A 14414-nucleotide genomic window follows, 5' to 3' on the forward strand; every position below is an offset into this window, starting at 1 on the left:
TAAAAAAAATTAGTTGGAAAAATCTGAGTATTTTCTTACTTCATGGACCAAAAAATGGGATAAGTTTGTTTTGCTGAAAAATAAAGAGAGAAAAATTGAAAACATGCTTTTAATGGCTTTTATTTTCATACAGAATACAAAATAATCAATCTGGAAAATCAATCTTCATAGCCGCACAAAAATTCCGTGTATTAGAAAAAAAACACACTGTTTTTCATTTCTTTATTCATAAAAATTGATACAACAAATCTCATGAAAAACACCTGAAATGCAAAAAAAAACTGATTCATTGAAGAAAACATTCTACGGAAATCCATAATATTCTATACATGAAAAGACACTATTTAAAATTATTAAAATTGTGAAGACATCAACTCAGAATGATTATTTTGAACTGACATGATTCCATTTTACAATAAAAACTATCTGAATCTACTGTAATTTACGGAAAATACCCTCCGTACAATGGTTTCCACCGCGACACTACTCACCAGGGGGCGCATGTGTATTAGGGGGGTAACTACCGACGCCAGTTTTTAAGATGGCGGGCTGCTTTCAGCATTGGCCAGTAACACAACTGAAGACAGAGTTGAGAAAACGGAGTGCTGCAACCCATGGCAGAAAGACTGATTTAGTTGAAAGGTAACACAATGCATATTTTCTATTCAATAAATACCTCCATTTATTGTTTTCCCGACTACATTTCTCTCATCCTTCGGCTGACGAATCAGACCGTCCGTCCTCGGGAGAAAGTGAAAGTAGGAACTAGGTATCGTTATTCACATGGTCTTTGCTCCTATCAAATAATCTTATCAACCCACACGATCGAATCGGATACATTGTATGTATGATTATCTCTGGCTGTCACAGGGAGCGAAGTATTACGTCTATATATATCGTGAGAATCACATCCTGAAGTACATTATCTAGCCGTAAGAGTGGCATTTGCAGTGTTAATCTTCAAAAACGGCTGTTAATGCTCCGTAAACATAAGAAATGCTAAATTTATAGTCATATCATTTGTTTCATAATATTATTAATTTATTTAAATATTATCAATATATTCACTAAGTATGTTATTGATCTATTTTAGTTAAATACTGTAGCATTGAAGGCACACAATAAACAGTAGAACAGACGACAGTTAACTGCTATAGTTTAGTATTTATTACAGAAGATCAAAGAGGAATAATTCAAATTAAATTTAGTTACATATTTATTTCTTATTCATGCATTGTAATTGTAATTAAAGATGAAATCCTCTTCATCTTGTTGAACAAGACATGTTTACAGAACATTTGGTTTCTAGGATTCATTTTCACATAGCTAACTAAATTTCACAAAGAATGATATAAAATTTCCAATTGGTATACTGAAAGTAGACAAATGTTTTTTTTTCTATTGTGCACTTTTTCTTTATATAGGAATAATTTCTGTTATCATCCATCATGCCTAATTTGTGGAAAACGTTTCAAATTCATTAAATACACCTGGGACATATAATAAGATATGTCCCTGCATACACTAAATTATATGTATTTCCTTATTTTTAGATTAAAGGCCTATGAAAGAAATAGGAACTTTAGGCATTCTGCATTGGCGATTCCTGATGCCATTGATGTGTTTTGGCCAGTAGTTGGCTTCCAGCAGTTGGTCAAAGATCACAAGATCATCCTACCAAAACTAACACACCTGCAGATAGAGGAGTACTTTTTGTACAGACTGGCAGGTACACATGATACTACCCTTCAGATTAAATGATTGAAATGTATTATTACTGAAATGTACCTAAATTTACAAAAAAAAGTGAGTTTTTTATGCCAGTTAAAGGACATGTATAGGCTTAGCCTGTTGTCTAATCAACTTATTTATATATCTTTATGTAATTGTACATAAATGTATTTCTTGATGGTAAAATATTTTAAAATAATGCCAGTTAAACAAGTATTCTGCTTCATAATTCCAATACTGGCATTACAACAAAATTTGTTTTAATCTGTTGATCTTCAGGAGACAAACAAGCCACATCTGATGTGAAGGCCCTACAGAAAGGAGGCGACATGTTGGCAGGAAACAGAATCTTAGCATGTTCCCTATTGAAAAAAAATGGACATATTTTCCTTACTGGAATTGTTGGTGCTGCCATGAAGAACAAGGTTAATATATGCAAAGCACATCATTATGTATTGTATTATATCAAGACAATGTATAATGTACTTAACTCTAGAAAATCAGTAATATCATTCATTGGAGAAATATTTCTAGTACATGTTTGTTTTTCTAAGCCATTGATCCAGTGACCAGTTAATTATACAAGATTTTACTGGCATTGTCTGTATTTTTGTAAATCCATAATATATATATATATTTTTTTTTATATATATATTTCTGTAATCAGTTGAGTAAAGTTCAAATTTTAGCAATTTTTTATTCAGATTCTTACAAAACATGTTTACATGTATTTGTAATAAATTATCATCAGGTAAAAATTAGATAATGGATTTGGGTCCACTCACCAAAATTAGATGAATTGTATCTATCTAAATTGGAGATGTATGCATCTGTTTTTTTTAATTGTAAAATTTAACAGATCTATATCTGGTTTAAATGTAGACATATCATGTCTTGTTTGCCATTCTAGATTGCAGTTCAAAACACAGATCCAATTGTGTTCATAGCCCCATGAACATAATTTGTTCTTGTCAAGTATACAAAGTGACTTGTAGAGGAAATGTACATGTATTTTAATCTTATCTCTAATAACCTTATATTTACTTGTGCATATATAGGTATCGTACAACTATAAGATTAGCCTCGAGGAGACGAGTGGGGATCCTGTTAATTCAGCGTGTGAATGTCCAGCTGGCAAAGGACCACATGGTACATGCAAGCACATAGCTTCAGTGCTTCTCATGCTTGAACATTTTATTTCAAATGGTACCCTACAAGTACAAAAGTCCTGTACAGAAAACCTGCAGAGCTTTCACAAGCCAAAGTCCATCTATGATGGTAAGTAAGTACACAGATCTAGAAATATCATAAAAAAAAATTCATAGTATACAGTGTGTTTATTTGCACTTAACTGTGTATTTTTGTTTTAATTGACTAAACAACTTAATAAATAAATCATAGTTATATTAAGAATGTGTGAATGTGTGCAACCACATCCCTTTATACCATGAAGTATAGTGTAATAGTATTGATTAAGAAAATGACTAATATCAATAAGCATCTCATTCAAACATTTATAAAAATATATACATCAACAATGATAAAGATAAAATGACCCAAAAGAAATAAGGATTTACTAGTTTTGTCCATGTCTGAACTTTACAATACAAAATGCTCAATGACAAAAATAAATATGATGAATCATTCTCGAAATTGAAAAAAAAAGAAATACAGAATTCAATTTATCAATATGCCTATAGAGACCATAATTTTCTATGCCCAAGAATGTTTTAGGACATCTCATTTTCTAAGCTTCATGATTGATTGATTAGAAATGTATGTGATCAAACAACATTTACAATGAATGACATAATCATATATAATGCATAGGTAAACCTGTTCCTGTGGAAGACATGCCAACGAAACGGAAATTTAATGAAGATCTTTTGGAAGATCCTCGTCCCCACAAATATCGCAATAATGATGGCTACCCCGACTTTGTGAGGAACATGATGGTTAATCACTGTGCTCAACATTCACAGGACATGGCTATGAGATTTCTTCACCCATCTGCTGATATACAGGTATTAAATTGGGCAAATACCATGTAAATAAAAAGTTAAATATCTGGGATATTTCACTGTGTTAGTGTGTATTAAAAGAACTGTGTTAGCCTCAGATGAAGTCATTTACCTTTAACACAAAACATTGAAATGGCATAATTTCATATAAGAATTCAATCATTTGATATGGGGGATATAGAAATAAACTATACAATTTTGTTAGCTCACATGATCAAGATTAAAGTGGCAATGTTCAGAAAAGGGAGATAACATTGAATTACCAGTTGAGAGTTACAGACCCTCTGGGCCTCTTCATGGGAAATTTGACTACATTGTATCATTAAAATCCATGAATTACTATAATTATCACCAAAATTTACATTGTATGGCAGGCAGCAGCTTTGGATCATGACTATCTACCACTTCCCTTCACAGAGTACTTAGTTGACAAAGCAACAAAGGTATGTATCAACTACTGTTTTGGCTTGAGAAAATGTAAACATGCATTTAACTTAGCATGCGCATGGTATGCTTCAAGTAAGTGTCCAGTGACGCTATCAAAGCAGTCCTATGTTCACTACAATTCAATTAATTAAATGTACTAATTAGCTTTTAATTATACATATAGTTTTAATAGCTGGTGACATTTGGGACAAATTTAATGCTTCCAAATCTCTCAAAATCATTTATTATTTCAAAATGAGCAAGATTTCATACAGTAAAGAAAAAAGTATAGACACATGCAGCATCTGGCATCCATCTCACGTACAACTAGTATCTTTCAATCTTGATATCAAAGAGGTACAGTGTCATACTATTTGGCCAGTAGCATGCTGGAACTATGTTAATAAGTTTATCGTGATCTACTTTCAAGAGCAAATCAGTTAAATTGGTGAAAAATTTCTAACATTGTCATAATGTCGTAACACCTTCTGACAAAGATCATGAGGTACAGGGGAATGATATCAATATTAAAGTCTGTTTTAATGATTATGGCCCACTTTGTAGTTCACAGAAATGAGAATTACATGTAAGCGATACAGGTCCATCAAACTTCTAGATTTTAAATACATGGATATAGTTAAAAACCTCATGGATATAATTAAAAACCTATAATACTGGGTATATGTAATTATTATTGCAGGTTACTGAAGAAGATGCTTTAGATCTGGAGACGAGCACTAAATGTCAAGCAAAATGCAAGAAATGGGTGGAAGAAAGAAAGTGGAGAGTGACCGCATCTAGGTTTGGAGATATTACACATGCAACATGTAGAAGGAATATGGAAAAGCTGTGTGAGAGTCTTCTCTCATCTAGAGTACTTCATACGAAAGCAACGGAACATGGTAAAAACTATGAAAAGAAGGCAGTAATTAAGTTTGAAAACATTATGATGTTAAAGGTGGAAAGGGCAGGACTTTTTGTGGACCCACAATACCCATATCTTGGTGCTTCACCAGATGGAATTATAGATAAAGATGGCATCCTGGAAATTAAGTGTCCATATGCAGGTCGCACATCACCTATCTTGCCAGGGAAAATGTTTCCATTCCTTCAATATGATGACAACAAACATATTTGTTTAAACATGCATTCTAAGTATTATGACCAAATTCAAGGACAGATGCTGCTTTCTAAAAGGAAGTACTGCTATTTTGTTGTTTTTACTTTTGTAGACCTGTTTGTTCAGAAGATAGCATTTGATGCAGACTACTGTAAATTCAGTCTATTACCCAAACTACACCTATTTTATGTGAAGCACTTCAGGTCTTACATTGCATCCCATATGTAATATGTACCTGGGTAAAAGAAAACTGACAATTTCAGAAATGTGATAAATATATCAGACACATAGTTCAATATCAAGACTACATATATATGTATATTTCCTTGGTTAAAGTATGTATCTGGATACTTAAAAATATGTACTAGATTACACTTTTAATATTTTACCTCATCACTGTTTCATACTGTACATGTCAATGGATCAAGTCCCAAAATGTTTCTGAAATTCCAAAACAATGTAGATTTTCTACAAAAACTAGGAGTACCAGGTATCTGTTAGCATGAATTTACAAATATAATTCCCAAAGCAAAATTGCCAAACTATGCGACAACTTTAAATAAATTAGATATATCTCATCATATATAATGTTTCATGATTGTTGATAAGATCTCCTAGATTCTAAAAATAATATATTTCTGTGTATGGGATACTGTCTTAGCTCAAGTAAGTTTAATAAATATCTCCTCATTGTATTTAATTCCAACTGGCTTGCCCTAATCTATTGCCTATTTAAATCGGATGAGTGGTGGGCATAGGGATTTCTGAACATTGCCTTTTTCAATATTTTTTGGAAAATGGATAGTAGTTTATGTCAAGGAAGAAGAAATATGTATCAGCTATAGCTATGCATGTTTATCTACCAAGGGTGCTCTGAAATTTAGAAGTGAAAAACAAATATATATAATTCTTGATGCAAGTTTGAGTTTGCTAGCTGGCAGTGGTGTTCCTATAATTTTGTATCTTTTAGCAAGTCCAATAATTCTTTCAATGTGAATTCTTTTAGAAGCAATTCTTCTATCTCTTACCACTTCCTCTGGTTCTAACTGTGTTTTCCCCTTCAACATTGATGGGGTGTTAACATGAACATCATGAGTAGCAAACAAATCCTGTACCATGATTCCCCTATCTGCCATAATACTGTCACCCCTTTCAAACAAGTTTCTCTGTGGATCTAACAGTTCAGAGTTTTCTATTATCTGACGATCACTTGCTGAACCCCCATATGATTGACTGACATAGGAAACTGCACCACGAGGTGTACAGCCAATCATAGTTTTAACAGTGTTTCTATGTTTGTAACTGGACCAAGACAAACTCTGGGCCTGTACATGGGAAGGTTTCTGGATAGGAACCTCTGTAGCATCAAGGATAACTCTAGTGCTTTTGAATTTTTTCCCAAAATCTATGGGCATGTGTTCTGTAACAGTATCCCTAGTAGGCCATATAGGTAGCTCTTTTAGTTGAAAGTACAAAAAGTTGATCCAAGTGATAACTACTTTGGAAACAGTTGTCTCACTAACACTGAACTTCTCAGAAAGCTCAAAATCATCAGAGCCTTGACGTAGTTTGATCATTGTCAAAAAGAACTGATCTTCTGCTGAGAGGGATGTACATTTGTAATTTAGATCTCTAGCAGCAGGACCAAGGCAATTAAAAACAAACATGAAATGATGATACTTAGCAAAGCCAGTCCAATACTGCACACCTTTTGGATTGTTAGAGTAGTTCTGAATGCGACAATCACCAATTATGTTGCATTGAGCCCCTGTGCTAGCAAATGTTTCTGTGACAGTGTCGTCACTAGGAATTTCAATTATGTCATCAATATTTCCAGGTGGCAGTTCCACCTCCTGCTGTACATCACCCATTAAACTGTCCAAAATGGTGCCATTGCCAGGGGAATTGCTGTTCTCAACCCTCTTTTGTTGGCGCTTTTCCCTTGGACTTGCTACAGATGTAGGCCTAAAAGGGAACACTGAAGGCACAACTCCATCCTTTAGACGACCACGTTCTCCTGAAATAGTATCCGTATTCATCACAGTATTTAGCCGTCAATTAGTCCCGTATGTCAAATAGAATTACTTTACATTTATGAAAATAATTTTTCATGCCAACTCATGCTTTCAGTTAGAATTAAGTGTTTGTATGTACAATTATCTAAATTAGAGAATGTGCATACTCTGTGTATTTTTCCTAACAGAATATAATTTGCTTTGCATTATTTTTACTTGAGTCAGATTTGCTACCACATTTACTTTTGAAAAAGTTACATACTCAACAAAAGAAATAGAGTAATACTTGTTTTATCACAAAAAAGTTTCTGTAATGTAAATTTGAAATCTGGACTTCTTAATTACCAGTATACTATTTAAATAAAAGCAGTGGCTCTGCTTATCCCCTGTGTTGCCAGACAAACGATTATGATTGTTTTGTTTATTAGCTCTAAATTCTCATCCATATGTGCAATCACTTCCTAAATTTTAAGTTTATTTCCATTCCTAAACATACCTGCTAAACAAATATTTTTTCACCTTTTATATATTTAATTCAATAAGTAGATTAACCTACCTTTTCTCTTTGATGATGTCGCTGTATCACTGAAAAAAAAAAGAAGAAAAACCACAAAGCAACACGAACAAATATAATAAATAAATCATAGAACAACAACAGTTTAATGTTAGTTTATCAAAAACTGTATCCTTACTTTACTTCATTGCCACACTAGGTCTTTAATTTAATTTTATAAAGGAGGGGTTGTCATGCATGTCTTTCATGTTGGATATAGCTTTTATTTTGTAAGTCCTCATGATCATGAACAATCCATATATATAGTGATGTTACGCTGTTATACCAGTAGTTGTGTTCAAATTTGTTTATCTGAATTAAAAGTTCATATATTGTTATTGTTAATTGTGAACATGAACTCTGGACTGTGCCATAGATGTATATGTAGGTCGTAATTAATAAATGAAGTATCCATATGCATAGTCATATCTTTTCTCTTTGTATTGTATCCTTTTTATGATTCAACAAGACAGGAACAAGATCAAAAATTTGTTTGTGTTTTCCAAGTAAAGAAGTATAGCAATTTCCTGTATTAATTCTTACAGGCTATTGTTATTCAATTCTTCAATTTGCAAACAGTTTTTATTATATTAAGCTTGAGTTGTTTGTTTTCCCAGAGATGTACAGTATACCAGTCTATGGTTCACCTTATTACTATTTAAGAGTCATAGGACACATTGTATGTCAATTATAAATATTTTCTGTTAGTAAAAACATGTTCAAAATTCAGTTAATACTGTGATAACAATATTTATCTGGCTTGGCCTTATGAGGTTCAGGATCCGCGAATCTAGGACCTACTTGTCACAAGAGTGTAAACGATCAATGAGGCGATATCATGATCAGCTGTCAAAATGATTTCGGTTTTATTTCAATAACTTTGTAATATTTTGTATACGATCGTCCTATTACATAATCAGAATGTTTTACCAAAAATGTACTGTAGTATACAGTAAGGTATGAATATTAGTTCCAAGATATCGTATGTACGTGGAGTTGGGACTTTTAAACAACTCAGTCTCAAGCTCAATTTAATTTGGTCCTACCGTAACCGTGTAGAGACTGAACTGTTCGCTATATAAACAAATCAAATAACAAATGATTGAAATAGATAATAAGAAAATCGAATTATTGCCGTTTTTCATACCTAATAAGGTCTCCTTGTAATCACTTTGTTGAAAGTGTGCTTTGCACACAACGTCTTCCGGTGATGGTGACCAAATCCCTTTCGTTCTTAAGTCGGTTCTCTGTATTGCCACCCTCCACTTGCGCAGCAGACTAGAATCACGGGGGAATTTATGTCCCCCGCTTCCAGTACACTCGGGTACACAGCAGTACTTAACCATCTAGACTAGGATTATGCAGTCTATGTGATATAAAAGGGACCGGCGGCTACATCGAAGAGACCAGATCGCGCCTCCTTTACAGGAGAGTGATACCCCCTAGTGCAGCAGCGCCGTCTGGGGGACAAAAATGTCGCGGTGGAAACCATTCAAGACAGTTATGGCTGTGACGTCACACTCTCTAGAAAGTTCCGAGAATAGAAAGTGAAAGCAGTTAATCATGGTAGTATTTTTTACTTCTAGCAACAAAGCAAAACCTTTATTTTACAACTGTTATGAAGACATCGATTCAGAATGATTATTTTGAACTGACATGATTCCATTTTACAATAAAAAACATTTAAATATATTGTAATTTACGGAAAATGACCTCCGTACAATTCAAGACAGTTATGGATGTGACGTCATAGTTCCGAGAATAGAAAGTGAAAGCAGTTTTTTCTAGCAACAAAACAAAACCTTTATTTTACTACTGTTATGAAGGCATCGATTCAGAATGATTATTTTGAACTGACATGATTCCATTTTACAATAAAAAACATTTAAATATATTGTAATTTACGGGAAATGACCTCCGTACAATTCAAGACAGTTATGGATGTGACGTCATAGTTCCGAGAATAGAAAGTGAAAGCAGTTTTTTCTAGCAACAAAACAAAACCTTTATTTTACTACTGTTATGAAGACATCGATTCAGAATGATTATTTTGAACTGACATGATGTCATTTTACAATACAACCTATCTGAATCTACTGTAATCTGCAAAAAATGACCTCCGTAACACTGAGACAATGATAACTTGAGCATCAACAAATCAATCTCCGTAAATCATGATAAAAACAGCTTCATTCTATAATATACTCATACATTTACAATAAATATTCTATGATAAGATCCAAAAGATTAAAAAAAACAACTTGCCTGCTATATTTTATAATGTTAAAACCCATAAACATTCTGAGGTGATGTAAACACATGGAGGCTGCAATGTTGAATTCTTCACAGCCTCATTCTGGACAGTTTGGCGGTTTACACATATTTAGAAATGGGGTGTAACAAATCTAGCATGGTTGATACACAGACAGAAACTGTTTACCTGTCATCAGGGTCATTTGAATTCTTGTATTTCAATCAGAATGCTGTTGTAATGGCTGCCATGATTATTTTTTGGCATTCATCATAGAATCTCCAAGACAACTGTAATTGAAGAAAGGTTTTACATATTTTTGCAGAGTTTTTATCCAGTTTTTGCAGAATTTTTAATCAAATTTTGCATTTTTTTCGTTCATTTTTTTGAACACTAAATTTGCAAGTTTCACTATATATTCTTACTATTTTTTTGTCCATTTTTTTGCATGTTTTAGTCATTTTTTGCAGAATTCTTAATCATTTTTTGCAGAATTCTTAACCATTTTTTTAAGATTTCTTGCTTAATTTTTTTCAACGCAAAATTTGCAAGTTTCACTATATATTCTTACTATTTTTTTGTTCATTTTTTTGCATATTTTAGTAATTTTTTTGCATATTTTCAAACTACATTGTAACACATAAAAAGCTTAAAAGTGTCAAACTAACACGTTAAAACAGCACGTTAGCATGCTAAAACACCAAAACAACACGTTAAAACAGCACGTTAGCATGCTAAAACACCAAAACAACACGTTAAAACAGCACGTTAGCATGCTAAAACACCAAAACAACACGTTAAAACAGCACGTTAGCATGCTAAAACACCAAAACAACACCTTAAAACAGCACTTTAGCATGCTAAAACACCAAAACAACACGTTACAACAGCACGTTAGCATGCTAAAACACCAAAACAACACGTTAGCATGCTAAAACACCAAAACAACACGTTAAAACAGCACGTTAGCATGCTAAAACACCAAAACAACACGTTAAAACAGCACGTTAGCATGCTAAAACACCAAAACAGCATGTTAACATGTTAAATTAGCATGACAAAATCATGACAAATTCATGACAAAACATGACAAAAACATGACAAAATGACAAAAACATGACAAAATAACAAAAAAAATGACAAAAAAGACAAAATCATGACAAAACATGACAAAAATAACAAAATCATGACAACACATGACAAAATCATGACAAAATCATGACAAATCATGACAAAATCATGACAAAACATGACAAATAATGACAAAACATGACAAAATCATCACAAAACATGACAAAACATGATAAAATCATGACAAAACATGACAAAACATGACAAAATCATGAAAAAACATGACAAAATCATGACAAAAACATGACAAAACATGACAAATAATGACAATAACATGACAAAATATGACAAATAATGACAAAATCATGACAAAACATGACAAAATCATGACAAAATAATGACAAAATCATAACAAAACATGACAAAATCATGACAAAATCATGACAAAACATGACAAAATAATGACAAATAATGACAAAACATGACAAATAAAGACAAAACATGACAAATAATGACAAAATAATGACAAAAATGACAAAATAATGACAAAACATGACAAAATAATGACAAAAATGACAAAAATGACAAAATCATGACAAAACATGACAAAATCATGACAAAACATGACAAAACATGACAAATAATGACAAAAACATGACAAAACATGACAAAACATGACAAAATGACAAATCATGACCAAATCATGACAAAAATGACCAAATCATGAAAAAATGACAAATAACGTCATGAAAATCAACCCGGCTAGCCATTTACATGCTATACTAGCATACCGAAAGCCAATGACGCCAACCCGACTAGCCATTTACATGCTATATAAGCATGCCGAAAGCCAATGACGTCGTGAAATCCAACCCGGCTAGCCATTTACATATTATACTAGCATACCGAAAGTCAATAACGTCATGAAAACCAACCCGGCTAGCCATTTACATGCTATAGTAGCATACCGAAAGCCAATGACGCCAACCCGACTAGCCATTTACATATTATACTAGCATACCGGAAGTCAATGACGTCATGAAAACCAACCCGACTTGCCATTTACATGCTATACTAGCATGCCGAAAGCCAATAACGTCGTGAAAACCAACCCGGCTAGCCATTTACATGCTATACTAGCATACCGAAAGCCAATGACGCCAACCCGACTAGCCATTTACATACTATACTAGCATACCGGAAATCAATGACGTCGTGAAATCCAACCCGACTTGCCATTTACATGCTATACTAGCACACCGGAAGTCAATGACGTCTTGAAATCCAACCCGACTAGCCATTTACATGCTATACTAGCATGCCGAAAGCCAATGACGTCACGAAAACTAACCCGACTAGCCATTTACATGCTATACTAGCATGCCGAACGCCAATAACGTCGTGAAAATCCAACCCGGCTAGCCATTTACATACTATACTAGCATACCGAATGCCAATAACGTCATGAAATCCAACCCGGCTAGCCATAAATCATCAACATCAGATATTGAAAGAAGAAGATGTCCAAAACAACCTAAAAAGATAAAATCTCAACAATATACAACTAAAGAAAGATATGTCACTTCTGTATTTAAAAAACCAAGATACAGTAGAGAGAATTGAAGGCATCTATGGGGGATTTTTCTCTCCCAGAAAAATCCCCCATAGTGCCTTCATATCTCTCCCTGTCTAACCTGTATCTAGCGACTTCAACTGCCGATGTCAGTAGTAGAATAAAAATGGTCGTAAAACTTCGACAATTTTCGTGATATGAATAAAATTAAATTTCGCGTGAGCGCGAACAGGAAGTTTAATAGTGATTGGTGTCTACACAATTGTTAGGGCGTCAGTTTCTTTTTGATATGGCACAGTTGGCTCATAGAAAGATTTAAACTATAAAGCAAAAAACATAACCAGTGTAAAGTGACCACCTGTCTAATGTGACCTTTTTGACCGGTTCGCTTGGTTAACTAACATAAGACAGGTTTTACTGTATTGTGATATTTGCGTCATTGAAGTATTATACAATGTATAAATAAAACACAAAACGGCTTTCACTCGTACGTTTCATTTTGTAAAATTACATATTTTTCATAAATATATGAAAATAGACATTAGTCGTTAATATAAAATGCATAATTAAACTCCGTTCATTACAAGCTGTTTTTGTCGCATAGTGATTCTGTCCACAAAATGCGGTTGCGATGTTGGAAGAATTATATAACTCGGTTATTTCAATAATAAAGAAATTGTAACAGTACAGGATATTAAAGTAAAAAAGAACATTCAGATTATTTCCCTCATTAATATTCAAAATATAAATTACCTATAACACATGTGGGCACAATTGACAAGAGCTAGTAAGTATAAGTACTGATTCATTGTTTGGACATGTAGCATAGAAACATAATCAAGAAATAAAATCAATCTCAATTTTTATTTCCACACTTATTGTTATAAAATCCCTATACTAGAGATATGTCTCTGTACTGTTACAGGGGCCGCGGTGGCCGAGTGGTTAAGGTGTCCCGACACTTTAACATTAGCCCTCCACCTCTGGGTTGAGGGTTCGAAACCTACGTGGGGCAGTTGCCAGGTACTGACCGTAGGTCGGTGGTTTTTCCCCGGGTACTCCACCTCCAAAACCTGACACGTCCTTAATTGACCCTGGCTGTTAATCGGACGTTAAACAAAAACAAACCAAGCTGTACTGTTACAAAGAACTCTGCCTTTACAGTGTACATTGTTTAATGCCGTAATAAAATATCCGCTCTATATACGAGATCGACACAGTTTAAAACTCACATTGGATATGTCAATATCACCTCAAAATCTGATACCGTGGGGTCAATGTCGTGACAAGACATTACACAGTATTGTTAGCTTGCTTTGTAAGTTAATATCCTGTGAAGCATAACACGTTATTGTTTTATTTAAAAACATAATTATTGTAGTTAGTAATTTTCGTTAAAAACTGATATTACTTAATAGTGAAATAATCCGTAGTTCAATCATGTTCGAACTGGCATTGTCTATATTGTAGTGTTAGTATGATGAGCATACTGAATGTCGTTTAGAGCGCTGGTATGGGAAAGGACGACTCAGTTAGTTTCCATTATGATAATCCTGTTTCACGTTTCAACGCTCTCTGAGTATTAGTAGATTACTATTTATGTATCGATGTATATAAGCTTAAATTGACAGCATGACATGCTATTTGCATAAC

The 14414-nt window shown here is 33.5% G+C and overlaps 2 protein-coding genes across 2 annotated transcripts; one reads left to right on the top strand and one right to left on the bottom strand.

Annotated features, from left to right (window-relative positions):
• Window positions 1-541: 541 nt before the first annotated feature.
• LOC117343881 lies at window positions 542-6286 on the top strand. The gene is made up of 7 exons (XM_033906432.1): window positions 542-642; window positions 1554-1729; window positions 2011-2156; window positions 2790-3009; window positions 3562-3755; window positions 4127-4195; window positions 4879-6286. Exons 1-7 carry the CDS (start codon window positions 542-544, stop codon window positions 5524-5526), a joined length of 1554 nt encoding a protein of 517 aa, XP_033762323.1. The 3' UTR covers window positions 5527-6286.
• Window positions 6154-9212, bottom strand: LOC117343891. Its single transcript, XM_033906442.1, has 3 exons — window positions 9014-9212; window positions 6327-7315; window positions 6154-6171 (listed from the first exon to the last, which is right to left on the bottom strand). Exons 1-3 carry the CDS (start codon window positions 9210-9212, stop codon window positions 6154-6156), a joined length of 1206 nt encoding a protein of 401 aa, XP_033762333.1.
• Window positions 9213-14414: the final 5202 nt, after the last annotated feature.

This window comes from Pecten maximus, chromosome 2 (assembly GCF_902652985.1).
Source record: "Pecten maximus chromosome 2, xPecMax1.1, whole genome shotgun sequence".
NCBI classification, from domain to species: Eukaryota; Metazoa; Mollusca; class Bivalvia; order Pectinida; family Pectinidae; genus Pecten; species Pecten maximus.